This window comes from Xiphias gladius, chromosome 1 (genome assembly GCF_016859285.1).
Source record: "Xiphias gladius isolate SHS-SW01 ecotype Sanya breed wild chromosome 1, ASM1685928v1, whole genome shotgun sequence".
Classification (NCBI taxonomy): Eukaryota; Metazoa; Chordata; class Actinopteri; order Istiophoriformes; family Xiphiidae; genus Xiphias; species Xiphias gladius.
Window position 1 is genome coordinate 15,668,058 of NC_053400.1, and position 19,215 is coordinate 15,687,272.

General features: G+C 37.6%; 1 protein-coding gene across 1 annotated transcript in view; it reads right to left on the reverse strand.

The window, feature by feature from the left end:
• The window catches only part of chs1 (chitin synthase 1), a 29,398-nt gene extending 13,969 nt beyond the window's left edge, over window positions 1–15,429 (reverse strand). Inside the window, exons 1-18 of the mRNA XM_040128681.1 lie at window positions 15,362–15,429; window positions 15,078–15,174; window positions 11,633–11,768; window positions 9,725–9,910; window positions 8,919–9,120; window positions 7,309–7,469; window positions 6,848–6,923; window positions 6,238–6,353; window positions 5,209–5,386; window positions 4,803–4,899; window positions 4,390–4,486; window positions 3,679–3,800; window positions 3,292–3,387; window positions 2,078–2,242; window positions 1,841–1,988; window positions 546–611; window positions 280–455; window positions 10–68 (exon numbers count right to left, since the gene is read on the reverse strand). Coding sequence (XP_039984615.1) covers window positions 10–68; window positions 280–455; window positions 546–611; window positions 1,841–1,988; window positions 2,078–2,242; window positions 3,292–3,387; window positions 3,679–3,800; window positions 4,390–4,486; window positions 4,803–4,899; window positions 5,209–5,386; window positions 6,238–6,353; window positions 6,848–6,923; window positions 7,309–7,469; window positions 8,919–9,120; window positions 9,725–9,910; window positions 11,633–11,768; window positions 15,078–15,124 — 2,128 coding nt within the window. The 5' untranslated portion in view covers window positions 15,125–15,174; window positions 15,362–15,429. The remainder of the gene's footprint in view (window positions 1–9; window positions 69–279; window positions 456–545; window positions 612–1,840; window positions 1,989–2,077; window positions 2,243–3,291; window positions 3,388–3,678; window positions 3,801–4,389; window positions 4,487–4,802; window positions 4,900–5,208; window positions 5,387–6,237; window positions 6,354–6,847; window positions 6,924–7,308; window positions 7,470–8,918; window positions 9,121–9,724; window positions 9,911–11,632; window positions 11,769–15,077; window positions 15,175–15,361) is intronic.
• Window positions 15,430–19,215: the final 3,786 nt, after the last annotated feature.

The window sequence follows — 19,215 nt, forward strand, 5'->3', positions numbered from 1 at the left end:
TGTACTTACCCATACCAGTAGGATGGATTCTACCACATGCTGCACCTACATTTTCATACATCCTCAACCTGTCAATAAAAATCATTTTTAATTACTGCAATTAAAAATGTTTCAAACACAATAATAACTGAAAAAAGTGGCTGAATGACTAACCGACAAAACTAGATAAAGTATTTGCTGTCCATCATTTGTATCAGCAATTTATGTTGGAAAAATAATGAGATTTTAGTCCTGTGCCAAGAAAGTACAAGTCAGTTGGTTGATTTGTCTGTCACTGACCTGTCTACAAGCAGAATCACAGCTTTAGGATGGAAGTCAGTGTCTCCGTCCAGAGCCAGGATATACGTGTGTTCATCTGAGATGAATTTTCTTTTGTTGTCATTTTCATCCTGAGGCAACAGGAAACTCTCACCATCCAGAGAAATCAAACTGGCTCTGCATGGGTTATTCTGGCGCTGGACAAAACAGGATAGATCAATATTTTACACAGATACTCTCAAAATACTAATTTGTACACATTTTACAAATAGGGAGAAAAGTCTTACTGGTATCTTCTGAGGGTTCTTGACGATGTAGCCCTTCCAGCCGAGTAGATAATACAGATACATAATCTGGAAGTCATATACATTCATTTAAAGTGTGAAAATCCAAGACATGGATAAAATCTAAATAGTTTTACTGTGCTTTTATGGAGAGTGTCTTAGCCTTCTGCATGATTTGCTGGGCTGGCAATGCCACTGAGGCACAGAAAAAGTCTGTCGGAAAAATGGTAACAACAGCCAGTGAACTGTTAGGGATCACGTTACCAAGCATGGAATGCATTTACAGAGGCACACTGATGAATAAGGCAAACAACATTGGGGGTGACAAGAGGCACCCCCTTGCCTCCTCATTTCAACTGTTGCCATCTTGGTGACGATATTGCCCCTCTCTATTCACCAAAAATAGATCCAAATTCTCAGTTGTTCCACAAGCCACTTAGGTTTTAAACAATTAGTGCACATAATAATTTAGCAGGATGTTCAGCTGGTCTGGCCAGCCTTCTTAGGTGCAAGGTGCGAGACACGGGTATAGGTATGGGTATAGGTATGGGTATGGGCATATGTGTGAGTTTGTCTATTGGAACGTGTATTGTTGACTCTGTATGTATGCCACTGGTGACTCTATTAGTGGCTGTGTGTTGCTGTGATGAAATTCCTTGTGATTGTGCTGAAAACTGATTTCCCCATGGGGACAATTAAAGTATCCATCTAGTGTATTTGTCCCACAGAAACTTGAGCAGAGGTGACTTGTCAATATTAATTAAATTCATCTGAGAGACCTGATGAAATTGTGTTTAAAGGCACCATAATCCAAACAGAAAAGACAATATAATTGTATCCACATTTTTATAAAGCATATCTCAAATTTTAACCAAACATATTCTTAAAGATACAGATACTGTAGTACGATAATATGCAAAAAGAGATGTTTAATGAATGACATACTTGAGTCTACTCTGATCGGACAAAACCAGTGCAAGAAAATTTCTTCAATTTTTGCTGTTTCTCAGAGATGACTGCATTTCATCAGAAGACTCAGAGATTTTTTAAGCCGTCCCTGCATGGTACTCATACACAATTTTAACTGGGAACTATTTGGTGCAGGTTTTCTTATTGTTGGCCACCAAAATCATCTTGTACCATGCCACTTTTAAGCTTTACATGCACACACACACACACACACACACACACACACACACACACACACACACACACACACACACACACACACACACACACACACACACACATATATACTGGAATATATTGACACACAAAACACCATTCGTGCTTCATACCTGGGACCATCTTTTCTTGTTCCTGATGAGACTTTTGTCTTTTAGGTGAATATAAAGCATGTTGGCTTCTGGCATAATAAACATCAGTCTGCCACCGTAGGGAGTCTCAATGATTGACACATCATCTGGCTCTTTGTTAGTAAAAACCCTGAGTGGTTGGATGGATAGATAGTTGGTTAGAAAGATAGATGTACAGAAAAATATATCGATAAATATTACAAAGATGGATAACCTCACCTATAAACCTCTATGACAACATGGATCAAGTCATTAACATAAGAATTGACCAGCCTCTTCCCTGTGTCCTTTTCAGTCATGAAGGCATCGTCCACATAAATGTGACACTCAAAGTCAAAACAGTCCTTATGATCCTCCTTTGGATCGCCTCGATAGCGGTCCAACCTGAAACAACAAATGACAGTAACAACACAACAAAAGTCTATTTACAAGTATTTTCCTCTTTTGTACAAGCTGTCAAAGCATAAATAGGGGATTACAATTTCAAATATTAAACAGTGCAAATGTTCAGCATTTAAAAGCCTTGAAGCAGTTAAGTCATTTTAAAGAGCAATATAACACCAGGCTGCAGGGGTGCAAACTTGTCTTCTTTTGCCAAAAATCACTTGGGACTGTTAATTAGTTGATGTGACATAGCGAACGCTAGCTATCACAATTTGGACGTAATGTTAGGTGGTAACGTTATTTCCATGATGTCTAACATTAGCTAGCATACTTGTTATTCCAGATCCACTCATAACTCAATGGACGTTAAGGTTCTGGGACTAACCGTTAATTGTTACTAACGTTAGCATTTTGCAGATGATTACAACATTAGTTGAACTCCTCAGCCAAAATGCAAACCTAATGTAAACCTTAGCCCCCGATGCTTACATTTTCTTTATGCTAAGATAATATTAGCAAAGCTTATACTGTCATTTGGATAAGTTTAGACATTTAGCTAAAATGTACCTACATTACTTATGATGTAGTTAAACAGGACGCTTGATACAGTAGCCTATTTATGTCGCCTGAGAAAGGGACAAATGACAAATGAGCTCACTAAAACAGAAGCTGAACTGAAATTACCCTGTGACAGTTTTTCTTTTAGTTGTAGTGGCTGTGAAATTAATTTAGAAGTGTAATATCTAAGCCCTGTCTTTTAATTGACCAAACAGCAGTTGCAATAGCTGTTAAGAGAATAAACGAAATTAATTTTTACCATCTACCCCCCCCCCATCTCTTGCACCGCTGACTAGAATTGAGCTCTGTTCCACCTGAATTCACACCCAACACTGATGTCACGTTGTACTGACACACCCTAGAGAACAATTCTACATCGGGTCAGCAAAAACAAGATTTTCAACTGTGATTAAGTTGAAAAAAGGAACTAAACCCATGTTGTGTATGTGATACTGGTACACCTAGGTGACTGCAGTCACTGTGTCTCGAACCTGAACATGGAGGTGAGAATCTTCAGCATTTCATCATAGGTTTCATGCCACATTGTGGCACAAAGATAGATCACACATTTCTGTATTTCATCGTGGCTGTAGAGCAAAGGAGAGAGGAAAGGGGATATGAGAAGTTTTCAGCAGAAGTTTTAAACAATTCATGTTGTGAAGATACACATTTCTCAATAGCTTAGGAAAAAACTTTGATCTGTAATGGAGACTAGGGACTGTTAAAGTCCCATTGTGCCAATGACTTCATGCAACATCACACTTGCACTAACTTGTCAATGCAAAAAATTGTGATTCCATTTTTCAATTGACACACACACAAAAACACACACAATAACCAATGTAAAGTAATCACCCAAACACTTCTCCTCATCTCACCTCTCTTGGTTTCGGGCTCGTGGCACCTTCATCTTGGTGTTGAGTAGCAGAGACAGGTCAATGAAAGCAGACTCATAGAGTCGACGAACAAAGAGCTGAGAGGTTCTCTCTATACGCTGGACCTACGACATGGTGAACCATAGAGGCATTTACGTGTATGTCTTTTTGTGTGATGTCAGATAAGAGGCCCCTGAATTGATGAAACTACTAGTAGACCTAAAATTTCATAAATTGTGCCACGTAATATGGTGTATTTTTAAGTTTGACACTCTCTGGTGGTAGGCTGTAGTTTTAGATTAAACTGAATGCTGGAAAGTAACCCAGAACCTGTCTTTTTATGGGGTTTGTTTGTCCGCATTACAAAGAAAACAAATTGTCACTGACCCTTACTGGTATCAACCATGCAGATAGTTTTGGTTTTATTTGCCAGGTTTTGAGATATCTGCAATATCGGCTGCTATGCTAATACAGTGGTGTGAATGTAGCTTTCTGGTGCTCATTTACTTCAGAAAATACATAAAAAAATTTCAATAGTAGCATGTCTTTCCAGACATCATTGTCACTGTTAATCTGGGTAATCCACAGACCTTGCTGTGAACAGTTTGAACTCTAGTGTAGAGAGATGGAGAGTTCTTGTTATAATTTTGGTGAAGTGACCCTTAAAGAAGCTTATTGTAAATGGAGTGTATGTGTGTGTTTTTATACTGATACCTTGATCTTCCATACATAGTAGGTACATGTGACGAAGCCTGACCACATACACACTCCCTCCAGGGCCAGCATTGAAAAAGGCCATTGCAAGTAATAGCTGTCAAATAGTCCATAAACATTTTGGTCAAAATATACGTTGACTGAATGTACTATATCTAGACGCTTGTCCATAGATTACATAATATATTGTTATAGGATATTGCATGATGTGTCGTTTTAGGACATTTTGCTCACATTAAACACATTTAATAACCAAGAAAGCTGCTTGAAATGTAAGGAGCACAACTGCTCACATACACAGTTTAAACCTTATACAGGGAAATGCTTACTTATGTTAGCTGAATTACAGTAAGCAGAAATGTTGTAAATACTCACTCACTCACACACACATTCATACACAAACAAACGTGTACCTGTTAAGTGAAGTCCGACAAATGCTCCTGGTAATCTCAAGTAATACCACAGGGGTTGTGTTCTTATGGCTCAGGTAGACCAAGCTTTCACAAAACTCTGCAATGGAAACATAGCTAAACGTTTTATGAGGTTGGTTATAAGTGAAATTATATTATATTATATTACTTTTGAAACACAGAACTTCCCGGTACAGATGTGCCCTCGAAAGTATAGAAACATGAGCAACTTGTAGCCAAGGATTTATCACAATTTACCACAACTACAGTACAAACATTTTTCAGCTGATGTATGACTAAAATAACCAAATTAAACTCAATTAGTTCAAACAAAAGAACATCTGAATGACTTTAAGGAGAGTTCAAACAATTCTCAATACTGGGTTAATGGTAAAAAAAATAAACTTACCTGTGATGGTCCCCTGCTTTGCTCCGTCCAATTTTTGTGCCTGTGTAATGAAAAGTATCAGTCCCAACAGTAGCACTGCGGGTCCTGTGCAACATAGTGGCACTGCAAAACTCATTCTGACTGCATGAATCTTACAGGCCACCACCCCGAACCAATGGCAGGCTGCTGAGCAGAAGGCCTGAAACAGGAGACGAGGGAAATGTCAGCAGTGTACTGTAAGGGGGGACAAAATTCAAGTTTTCAGTTAAGTGGTGTAGCTGCTAGGACTACATGTGTAAATTAGCCACAGTTCATCTGATTTCCATGAAGTGCCAATAATTAAGCTCTGAAACTGATATGTTTAAGAATGCAAAAAAAGTTCCAAGTCGAAGATTGGTTAAAGAAAAGAAACATCTGGAACTGTAACCGTGCTATATGTGAGTAACTACTGGGTAAAGAGCCTGAGGTTGGCAGCTCAGTGATCAGTGACTGAATTAAACCAGTTGGAGTTATTCAGAATTAACGAGAGAGATTTTTTTTGGTTCTCAAAATTTTTCATAGGCCTACTTTACTGATGAAATGTTCTGCTTTAGTATAGACTGGACCTACTGTGAGCCATTAAAGTGAAGTAGTAAAGTAAAAATACATATTCAATCAGAGTACATTTACAGAAACAGAGTGGTAACATTGGGTGAGAAATAGACTATGGCGTCAAACTTAAGACACGATTTTGTCTGCTGCACTGAAAAGTTAGGTCCTGCGGCTTTTGGATGAATTTCTATTCCTTCTTCAGCTATTTTACTATTTTAAATAGGAATGTCTTAATCTTCATGTTGCATGCGCTCAAACATGCAATTTCTTCTTTTCTTTAATTTTAACCATGCAAAACATTGGTGTGCCCCTTCATTATATACAGAGAAATCCATTTTGACTGTCAAAGAAGCGCCGAATATCCATAGCGAATATCCCTCAAGGGAAACAAAGAATAGAGGACTATTCATATCTACTGTACTTTCTTTATGTCTATTTTTCTGCCTTCCTCATACCTACCTGTAAGAAAAGCAGCCCCAGTCCTATTTGCAGTAACTCCCAGTCCTTCTGCAGATTAAAGTCCAACCAGGGGATAGATTTCTGAATAAGCAAATGGTAAAACAGGTATACCGCTCCTACAACAGAATAAAATGTATCACTGATGTAGAAGAGACAATGTATGATATAAATAGCATGAAATATGAAACACAATACACAATAAATACAATATCAAAAAGAGTGCAATATCTTCGAATAGCTTAACATGAAATCAAATGTAGTGATTTGAAATAGTAAGAAACAGTGGGTTTTAAGTATTTAAAATGAAATTAGGCTGTTGTACAAAGTGGAATAAATTGATCTTGTTGTGTGTACAGAACAGAAAGCATAGCTTTACAAAATTGAAAACAACAACTGAAGACTTCATCACAGCTGGAGAACATCCTCTGCAATCCATCCGCACCCCTGACATCAAAGAATTGTGTTTGTTCTCCATTGTGAATGTTGGAAATTACATCTTAACAGTCTAAGCATGGCAAAGCACAGTGATGTTGGCAGAGCATGTGTAATTTTCTAAGCAGGGCTTTTTGATTACTGTGTGCTGATAGAGACATTGATGCCACATTATTACCTATCACAATTATCCTCAGAATACTGCTGATGACAAACACAAAGTCCCTGAAACCATCCAATTCTGACAACGTATCCTGCAGGGAGAGAGAAAGAAATGGGTCAAACAGTCTCACTGATCATGTCAAGTCAACATTTTTGTACACTGCAACTATACAGGCCCAAAAGGGATCACTACCCATCTGAAGCTGTACCAGAAGTCATGGAAAAAAACCTGACACAGGTGGCCTTGTGTGCAATACAATTACAAAATATTACATCACTGAAACAGTAAAAAAGATTTTTAAATTTTAAGGCTAGGGATCAGTGGGGGATTTTAGCTTTTTATGTCATTAACTTGTAGTTTACAGTGGCGTGGATGGAAATTCCAGTTTGGTTGCTGATTAGAAAAGTAGTTTTGTGGTTAAGGGGTTGTTGCGTGAAGACAGAACAATAGGAACACATGATAGAAAAACATCATACCTGCATGCGGTTAGTAGCTTGCAGTGGATTTTCCCACCAACAAAGTGAGATAAGGAGGGAAGAGAAAATTCCAATTCCAACATAAACAAAGCAGTCGGTGCTCTGTCTATCCACATATGATGATACACGAACATAGTAGTCAATTCCCAGGAGACAGTAACCTGTTAGTTAGTGAAGTAATGAACCAGTTAGTTAGTTAGTAGTTCTGTTTCTCTGTCTTTCATGCCAGTAAATTTGCATGCAAGCTAATGTTAAAAAAACGCAGTATTGAAGTATTTGTCAATTATTTGTCTATAGTTCTATCATGTTTATATACAACTAATTTGCAAATAGCAAATAACTATTAGCAATGTAATATGGACTAGTGTTTGTATTTGAGAGTGTGATTACATTAACACAATGAGGAAATGTTGTCATTTAACATTTCCTCATTGTGTTAATGAGGAAATGAGGAAATGTTGTCATTTAACTTATTAATGTTTAGGCACTGGGTGCACTTTGTTAAGGTTAGGGAAAGATTGTGGTCTGGTTGAATATACAAAAAAATGATTTGAAACACTACTGCAGACTTTCCCCAAACTTTGTGCCTAAGCCTAACCACACATGGGACTGTGGATGTGAACCCGCGCTCTGGTGTCACAGTCATGTACTTTGTACGGCCACCTTCCACCCCAGTCACCTCCCTTGCCTCTGAACATAAGCTAGCCAGTGATTACCCTCAACACCACAATGTAATTGGGAAAACAATTAAGTCGTCGATAAACCTAATTTCTAGGAGACAGGGTTGCAGTCATACACACATTTGTTACTTAGATAAGACTGTTTCTCCCAATACGCTTCATTCATGACGCGGCTATTGTTGTAAAACATGTTTTATAAACAATGTGAGCTGTTTAAGTGTTTTTCTCCACCATGAAACCTGGAACCCGCAACCTACAAGAAACCAGTGTCTGAATGCTCAAATCAGAGCTTGCCAGTGTTATGCCAGTTAGTAAATCTTACATTATTCATCTGAGACAGCTGTCATAATTAGGGTTGCAGATTTACTGAACCAGACATTGCATGGAAAAAAAACAACTTAACAATGGAAAGAAAGTGACGGGACTTATAATTAGAGAGACATCTCAGTTCAGTCAAAACCTGAAGACACAAACTACAACTGAAATATGTTCAAAACAAGCGGGAGAAAAAGAAAAGCAACATCTATTATTGCACATTTGCAATATATACATTTGTAGGAGGGAGAGGATAACAAATTGTCATCCCTATAGTTGCAATTTGGATAAGGAAAGTCGGTCAGCATGGCTATTAAATATGTCATATGAACTAGAGGGTTAGGTAAATGTTATATGTTTTTGTGAAGCAGTGAACCAGTGACTTGGAGTAAAGAACAGTCAGAATCAGATTTTCTTTTTTGATGGGATAACAACGAACCAAATGGGACTCGACACTCAAAAGCACCATGTTGAGTCTGTGAGGGTACAATTGATTATGGAGATATGCTTTGTGATTGCATCGTCATTGATATTTGTTACTAGCATCACGTTCAAAAAAAGCCAGACAGGCAGGCAGAGACAGTTTTCGAGATAGACAGTAAATTAAAGAGTTACCTGCAACTGTGAGAATGAGGGAGCATATTGGGAACACGATCTTCCACGTTTCTCTCTGTAGTCTGAATACAATCTGTAGAATGGCAGCTACAATACAGACTCCCCCGCTGATGAAGAGATTAGTCAACACGTCAAACTGAGGCATGACAACTAGCACCAGGACTGAAGTGCCGAGAGATACCAGACACTCCACAGCACAAATCTGGAAAAGACACAAAGATGCCATTTTGTCCACATAGACACTATTTCTATGGGCTACAGGTGGTGAAAACTGGTTTGTTGTCATTCATGAAATGGAATCAAAACAGTCAAATAATGCAGCTGTGGCCAAAATGACTGACATCTATTATGCCACATTAAGTTTTTTTTAAACCATACTGGCACTGTTGTGGTTAAATAAATTGACATCTGTCCAGGATTGACTTAACAATCAGGAAATGTGGATTGTGAAGTTGTTGAACGTATTGATAATGGCAGTGAGGAATTTGCATGTTTCCCGTCTACAGCAATTTTGAGAACCACAAGAAGCATGAATCTCTAGGAAATGACTAGGAACATGACAATATGACGTACTGATATACTATGGTTAAGTTGTGTGTAGCCTCTTTTTAGGTTTAGTAAAGCTGAACAGATGAGCAGTTATAAATAATGAAAAAACTCAACTCTAAACAAAAACCAAAACAATTATTGCTGTAATAACCGTGTGAGATTGTTATATGCAGTTTTCCCAATAAGATAATTCATTATAATTAATGTAGATGCAAAGTATTTTATATAATAAAAGAGCATGCTTCATAAAAACATACAAATAACATGGTCTTCAAGTTGGGCTGTACAAAGCTTTTGAAGGCACATCTCCACAGCGATTTAAGAAACACCAGGAAGTTGGGGCAAACCAGGCAGAAAACCAACATCAGCATGTAGAACTGTTTTTCCTTTGGGCTGCGCATGGAGGTCGGACTGGACAGCGTTGACAACGCCAAGAGAGAGCCCTGATTGGACAAACAACTAAAGTATGTTAAAAGAAAACCAGAAAGTTAGGACAAATGAGACAGATGACCAAAAGTAAACGTAGAATTTGCTCTGTCCTATACTAGTTATACAATTAATATATCTTTCTCTCTTTCTTTAGATTGACATTTTAGAGAGACCCTAAAAGAGTCCCTGCTTTTGACTTTGTCACCGTCATTTGTTTTGAGTGCCGTTGCAGTAAAGCCCTTTGAGTCGAAATACTCCCATATACTGTAAATATAAAGGAGACTAGGATTTACTGGCAAACCCTTCCTGCTTATAAATTCTACTGTCGATGAACTGTAAGGACACCTCGTAGCTTTATTGCCCTCATTTACCCTCATACCTGTAAGGAAGTATATCAGGTTGAGAAATAAACATTTTTTTTATTACACAGGAAACAGAGACAGGGATGTTTAGGGAATGCGCTGTTATGTGACTGACTATAGCGAGGGAGAGTTGAGCAAAAAAGGGATCAAATATTGTAAACCCTGCCCTGTCATAAACAGCAGGAATACTGTTCATGTTACGATGTGCACAGGCAGGCAGAGACACGTATTTGTAAATTATTAAAGTTCTGAAAAAAAAAAAAAGTTTGAACTACAGTCACTGCACCGAAAACAAATTTGGAATTTTACATACAAACTACAATCTAAAAAATAAATATATATCTGTTTTTGCTGTTTGTGAGTGTTGATGGCTGATTAATCATTACACAGGCAGTTTATATACATTTACAGCAGCGTTCAGTTTTCTAATCACCAAATAGTTGGTTATATATTAGACTACGGGAGGTGATACAGTTAAAGAAATATATCACTTTAAATTAGCTGCACATATTAAAATTCAATGTTTTGTTCAACTGCAATAAAAAAAGTTTGTTTTAAAAAAAGCTTTAACAACAATCATTTCTAATCTGGCAAAAATGCACAATGCTGCCCAATGTTAAACACAGTAACAGCTTCAAGAATTTACTGGCAGTAAAAGACACAGCATGTATTTGAATAAGATCCTGTTATACTCCTTATTATACTCCTTTAATTTCCTCTTAAAGCCAAAAACAAGTATGAAACATAATTTCTATGTTTTGCAGCGTGCGGAACAAACAGAAGAAGAACTTGGAAGCAGCAGTTGACACCGTGACTGTACAGAAACGAAAAGCACTTACATAAACTCTAGCCTCATCAAAGAAAACCCCAAGCAAGACATCACAGAATCAACGATACTGTTTGATGGACAAGTAATCAAATCAAAACAATTCAAAGCACTTTCATGCAAAAATGCAATACATGCAAAATAAAAGCGTTATGTATAATACATCAGATTACAGACAGACACATCCAAAATAAAAATAAAAATAATATTTTTGGAAAGATTTTTTACACGAGAAACGAAAACCCTACAGTAATTGAACCTAATAGTGATAAATGCATGTATACTTTTTTCAGAGTCTGCTTGTGTGAGAAACGTCTGTACCTTGTCTTTTATCAAAGATGATTAAAAGCCATTTTGGTGGTGTTTGTAAAGTGAGCATCAAAAATCAAATGAGAATAAAAAATGACCCCGAGATTTTTAGCTTGAGGCTTCTGAAACCACAGGAACTTCATGGCGGTGTTTCTCCTTCAATGCCTCATCACCAATAATACATAGAAAGATAAATAATTGATAGGCAGACAATTAGATACACAGGTAGATAGTTTTACCTTAGCGAGGACAGCAGTGGTCAAGACAGCTAACCCCACAATAACAGCTACCAGATACTGGGCAAGTTGGAAACATCTTCTCTTACTTTCCTTCTCAGCTCCGACTGGGTTCAGCTGGAATGGATCCCATGTGTCCCTGAGATGCACACATGGACACACATATATTGATTGAATTGAGCTATTATCACAGTTATATCATAGTTTACCTTGGAAAATTAACCAAGATGGCAGATCCATGGCAGAATGCCAGTGAGAACCATTGAATTATAGACTGCTGCTGGACTGGGAAACATTTTTTTGGTCGTGGGATTTTGTGCTATGTAGTTTGCTGAATGTGACGGATTAATGCCCTAAAACTACAGGTTGGAATATCTTAATGTGTTATTTCTGCTTCATTAGATAATAGGGAGAAAAGTGATTGGCACAGTAAACCAAACGAATAACGTTTGAATGTCTACAGCCTCTCTGCCACACCCACTGCCAGCTGATTATTGTAAAGCGCAGAATAATTATTTGGGTGTGAATTCTCTGCCTGGAATTGATAACACTTTGCGATCTTTGACTGTGTAATAGCTACTTTCAAATATTATCAGATATGTATATCAGATAGTGCTGTTCAGTATGGCCAGAGTCACACTGGCAGAAGCTGTTTATTTAAGATGGGAGTGCATGCATGAACAGTGATTCACCCTATTTGTTAAGGATGCAAATATCTAGTCATTACACATATAACCATGAAAAGCTGCTGATTTTAGAAGAATTGTGACACATTGTTAAAGAACTTTCAACTGATTGAACACAGTCACGCCACAGTTAAGCTTTTAAAATGCCGGAGGAAAATTACAAATACCAATTATATAATCACTCAATCCTATTATAACATATATAGTACAATTGTATATCTTGCCACATAAGTACAGAGAAGTGTGACACAGAATGCCAACAATAATGTCGCTTCATCCACTCAATGGGCAGCAATTTCAGGACAGAAATTGATTTTTTGGTTCCTAGTTTTGCCGTTTTAGCCCTGCTGAACACTCTCTGGGCCTCCTGGCATCATTATATGATTGGTATTTATTTGTCTGCCCAGCTCTACATTTTAACAGAAAAACTGAAAAAAGGAAAAAAGATTATTTTTCAACACCAGTCTGACAGTAGTAGCAATATGTTTATTATGATATGATATCTTATACTACTCATTGTCACTGCATTGCTCAGAAAAAAGCAGAATGGCTCTGTTCAGTTTTTCAACTGGTGACCCTCACACTTATAAATACAGCCATTCACCATAGGTGCATTTAACACTAATGTAGGCTACTGTTAGACTAAAGTATGAATGATAAATATTTGCTAGTTTTCTCAGACTGTACAGATACTATTTGCCCTATAGAATTAGCTTCTTTGAAATTCTGACTTTCTAAAATACATATTTCCTCTTAAACTTTTTTTCTAATCAGATAGAGGATAGCCGCATATAGATGTAATATATTTAAAAACAATCTAATCCCAGTAAAAACCTGAGTCTTTTGACCTCAGTCGTACCAGTATGCAGAATGTGATTAAAACTGCAGTATGTCTGTAGTATAGTAACATTTTAAATGGAGCAGCACTCAGGGCTCAACAGTGGTCAGTATCTGTGGGGATGATATCAGCCCCAGCAATAAAAAGAAGTACAAGGGGAAATTAGCTGTTTCCTCAAACTGTAAATTATACTAAATAGAAACCTTGTAATACAATACTTTATGTCACTGGACGAGCAATTTGATAACTGTATTCGTTACCAATATCCATCCCGCTTACAATTAACCTCCTAACAGTGATAAAGAGCTTAATAAACTTGTGGATGTGGAACAGCTGCTTTATTCAAAGCTGCATGGTGTGTTGAATGTATTTGTTTCTAAATCTGTCTCACTACTACAGCCGGTCAGATACAACTTCACAAATTGAGGGCATGATAAATTTTACCTTGAATTGTAAAGTGTAACCTTTACCTCTTTTTTAATTACTGTACACAAATAATGACAGTATTAAATAAAATATTTGACCATCTGCATGGACCATGGTCATTACTGACTAAAAACTAGGGATGTAAACACATAGAAACACATTATTTCTTTATATTATGCGAATAGCATCCAGATTTGTTTGTATATAGGACGTACATTCACAATGACCAATAGTTTTCACTGAGATATTTAGACATTCAGCAAAGTTCACCTCAATAACTTATCATCAGTTTTTACCAGATATGTTGGGCAGTACAGGTTAAAGCTTGGCATGTTATGTTTTCCTTTTGATGTAATTTAATCTGGAATTGAGGCCGTGACTTTTCGCTCGACTTGACAGTGCACTGAAACTAACGACCTGGAGTTAGGGATCATTGAGGACGTACATTCACAATGACCAAGACAGCTTTTCAAATTTTTGTGAATTGTCTCCTCATAGACACCTCAAACCAGCTTTATTTTTTTTATTTGAGCTTTCCACAACAATTTAGGAAGAATGTCGGAAGAATAATCTAAAATTCCGCCTGAAAGTTGTGAAGCTCTGATCCACAGCTACACGAAGCTCTTGTTTGAGGTTATTACTTGCAAAGGAGGTTTGACCAGTTATTAAACCCAAGGGTTCACGTATGTTTTCCACCAGCTCTGTGAATGTTTAATGGGGCTTTTCAATAAAGACACGACATATTATAGTTTGTGTGTTATTAGCTAAACACATTGTGTTTGTCTATACTTGTGGCTCAGAAGAAGATCAGTTAATATTTTATGACCAACTAATACAGAAAACCAGGTCATTCCAAAGGGTTCACATGCTTTTTCTTGCCACTGTATGCATAAACATATGAGTATAAATGGCCGGTAGAAAACAATTTGACACAGAAAATGAAAGAATCTATACAACTTTTGGTGTAGGCCCTGCTTACTCCCCGTAATAATCCCGATGCAAATAGGTATAGGCCTACAGACAGTATTGCGACATAAACAGATAGACATAGTAGCTTTGGTTTACACCACTACTAAAAATTTCAAAAACTATTATGAATATTTCCACGGGTTATTTCCATTGCAAGCTATCATGTTTCCACAGCACAGAACCAATCCTGTTTAAAAATTTTTGCCAAAAAACCTCACAAAGAAAACATGGCTCACAAACAATTAAAGTGGCCACCAGAGAAGAAGATGGATTTCTGCCACCTAGAAAAAAAGTGTAAGATAGACAGATTTGTTTCCCCCCCACTGACTATATTTGATTAGGCAGCTAATTAAGATCAAACTGTGGAAGCTGGGCTCTGTGGGCTGCCGCCAAAATAAAGATGATATGTATTAAATTCAACTTATTACCCTCCTTTTTTCATCTGTAACATCATTCATCATCTTAAATAAAGCACTGTCGAAATGGGATGACCTTCAAGAGGCAACACGTACGGTATATTCATTTTTACCTGTGTCTTCCCTCTCTTTTTTGTCCTCTGTATTTGAGGTCCTCCATCTTGCTTGTCCACTACCACTGCTACAGCCTTATGGTGACCTTAGTAGAGTCTGTGAGTCAAAGAGGAAAAATACAGGATCCTGAAATTAGTCTTTAAAAAAAAAGAAATTCACACATTAAAATAGGTATTTAAAAGTGAAACATGAATACAAGACAAGGAATAGAATTTCTTTGAAATGTGGTCAGCATAGACCTAATTAAGTTATTTCAAAATGTAAGAAAACATAGAAACTGTACCTTGATATCTTGATAGTGCTTCTATTGATTGGATCTTTGTGTTCAGCAATCCACCTCTAGCGTTTTTGTATCTCCTCAAAGAAGCTCTACCCTCAGTTCACCTCTAGGTCAGAAAAAGTTCCTCCAAACTCAAATGCTAGCAAGCTTTTTTATCCATAGGAAAGAAAAATCATCCAAAGGAGAATGAAATGATGTGAGATCCCAAATCATGAGAACAAACGTTTGTATTTTAAGTTAGTTTCATTTTTAAATTTTGAGGTTTGGACTGGACACCAATGCGTCAGAGTCTCCGTCAATCTGTGAGTCAGTTCATTGTTTGTTCATATCTGTTTCTGTGTTATCACCAGCTTATGAAAGAAACACCCATGTAGGCGAGGTGAGGTTCAGCCCCCTCAGCTGTATGTGTGCATGTTCTGATCATCATAGTTTATGTAAGCTATTAAAACCAGGAAGCGTTTATGTGGGTTTCAGAGATATTGTAACCATGAGCATAAAGTTTAAAAAACAGTAACTGTAAAATACTAAAGTACTGTTACCACCAAAAATTAGTAAGGAACGTGATTGGGGATTTGTTGTTTGTGTGTGTGTGTCTGTGATTGTGTCTAATCAAAGTTTCTCAAGGAAAAAAAAAAATTCAAGTTATCTATCCAGTTTTTATGAGGGGCAATAAGAAGGTACAAGGCTCATTTACACTGAGTATCACAGACTCACACACACGAACGAACACACACACACACACACACACACACACACACACACACACACACACACACACACACACACACACACACACACACACACACACACACGCATAAGTAATGTTGTCAGAGGTCACTTCAGGGGAATTTACATTCATTACCTGGAGACATACCCTAAACCTAACCATAATCACTATTTGCCCAACACTAACTTTAACCAATCCACTCCCTTAACATGTAATATGTTATTTAAGGTGTATGTAAAAATCATTAACAATTTTTCAGACACAAAAACAACACAAAGCTTTAATCAGTTTGTGTCAAATGCTGACGTTGTTGGCAAGTAAAAATTCAGTGTGCGACTGTAACCACTGGGTGTCAGTACAGGCTTTGATTGTAGCCTATGCCCATGCTTGCATGATTTTTCAGTTTTCAGTTCTGAGTGTGTGTGTGTGTGTGTGTGTGTGTGTGTGTGTGTGTGTGTGTGTGTGTGTGTGTGTGAAAAGAGATAGACTATGGACAAGAGTTTTTGTACAAAGTTTGTTCATGTCAATTTCATCTTCATGCGTGTCTTAGGTGGTGGTGTGTACATTTGCACAAGAATGTGCATGTGTTTACATCTGTGAAGCCATGTGTCTGTGTGTGCATTCATGTCAGTGTGTGTGTGTGTGTGTGTTGTGTGGGCTCAAAAGAATGTCTCTGTCAAGTTGGGGGCTCTCATTAAGATGCTCTGCTAATGCATAATAAGCCGGCCATATGGTCAACATGGCGGTGGTATCTCCTCCCACCCTCAGGTTGTTGAGTTTCAGAACAGTCCCACAATAATAACACACCTCAACCAGAGAGCAAGGCAGGAGAGAGAGCAGATTTAATGTGTTTAATTTAGAGAAGCAAGATCATTTGCAAGCTGAAACATTCCAGAAAAGATACCTCATTGTTCATAAAAAGAGGTGGGCATGGCTAACAGACCAGCAGAAGTTGTGTTGAGTTTGGCGCCTGTCATTTTTCACTAGCAGTGATCTCAGCTCCACAGTCCTGCTCTATGATCTGTGAAATGTTGTTCAGATCACAATGGTAATGTCACAGAGGGCAGTCTTACCGCTATTCACAGCTGATGCCTCTCAGATCTACAGAAAGGTCAGGTACCCATCCCTGGCTCTGATTTGGACACACTGAAATGCTCATTGCCAAACTATGATTAGGAGCCATATGGACTGTGGGCTGAGAATAACTACCTGCTGTAGATACACATGGAGAAGCTATGTTTACTCTCACTATTAATCGGCTGTTCAGATGCTGCGAAATGGCAATGAAGAAGTAGGGTCAAATATGAAGTGTTAAATCAAACTCCCTAGATTGGCTGATGATATCTACTGAGAACCACTATCCTCTTTGTTCCCAAAAAAAAAAAGATAGTATGATTTAATTTAAAATTTTAGCTTTAACATAGATTCAACTAGTTCTTTTTAATGTGAGAGGGTCTCTGGCATTGCTAGTGTCACTGCCCGTTCTGCAGCTGTATATACTGTATGTATAAGCCACTTTAAGCTTCTTTGTTTTTGATGTGTTTCGTTGAGTCTCCCTTATATACGACTGTGGTCAGCTGCTTCCAGCTCACAAGCTCACACTACCCGATTGTACAATACCTGTCCAGAGTGATATGGTGAAGACAGATAGAGAACTCCATTGACATGTTCATGTTGCTCTGCTCATGTTTTGTCTGTAAATAATATCATAACTTGGTACATTATCCACTTGATCACACAATGATCACACAAGGGCTCGTTGCTATGAGTTTGTTTTGGACTCTACCTCCTTTCTTCTAGCAGTCAAAAATGATAGCTTCGAAACTACCATTGATGTGTACTCACAAAAATACCATTTAGCTTCTAACCGTTTCAGCAGATATGTTCAGTAGCCGGAGAAGATTGCACTGCCACTGATCTGGATGAATGTGAAAGGGAGTATTGCTGGTCAGTACAATAAGGAAACATGAAGGCACAAACAGAGAGTTTTTGAAAATTATGCACAGCAAGAACTCTAAACAGGCCTGAGGGCATGGATCTGCTCTTATTGTGCTGAATGAATATATTTAGGTAAGAATCAATTGAAGTGAGCACCCCCCCAGTTCAATACACACACTAAGACACACATTGTTGATTCATCCTTTGGCTACCACTGCAACTAACTGAAAGCGATGTCACATAAAATCATTCCTACAAACTGCGCTACTAATCACAAGTTAAAATTTTGTATCCCTGTACATCTGGTTTGAACAAAAATAGTCGAAACGGTTTAAATCCAGTTTCTTCTGACATTTTAGTTGATGTACACAGTGTAGATGTCAGGTTTTACTCCTGACATTGGAACAACACGCTGTTTGATGTCTAAAGCCTGCCAGAACAATTGCAGAGCAGCTATATATAGATATCGTACTATAGGACACAAAGACATTTCATAAACTGAAAAAAGGTAGAGTGCTGTGAGTATAAATGCTAAGAAACATCAAATTCATCAAAGAATTTTAGAAAAGCATTCTGCAAATAGGGCTGAATGTTGTCTGAAACAAACTGAGGATCAGGACAGTCTGCTTGATCTGGCATGGCTTTACTTGACTTAAAATTACACTTGTTAGACTTGAAGTGCATAAAACATCCCAAACGTAGGAGAGAAACTGGTTGACAGATTGACAAAATACAACTGGCACAATCCTAATAATAGAATTGCAGTGACAAGGTGCTGTGAAATCTTCATTACAGACTGCTATTTTCTGTGCAATTGATTTGATATAGGTTGCAGGCTTGGCACTAAAATTACATGCAACGAGATTATAGAAAATTAAGAATGCTTTTTATACAGGGTGCAGCACAACACTCCTCAACCTGGTTCAAAAGATGATGTCTGATGGGAGACATATCTGGTATGCACATGATGTATATGTGTGTTTAAAATGTCATTTTCATCAGAAAATAATTCCTCTTACATAATGACATTAAGAAAAAGCTTCAAGTTGAGTCATGTTGGCCAAATAGGAACCATGCATGTTACACTCAGTGACCACAAACAGAGCGATCCTTTACAATTTAAGGCAATATATTTTACAAAGAGCTCAGCCATAAATCCTAGTATTGTGACAGTTAAAAGTTTCAAGTTCAC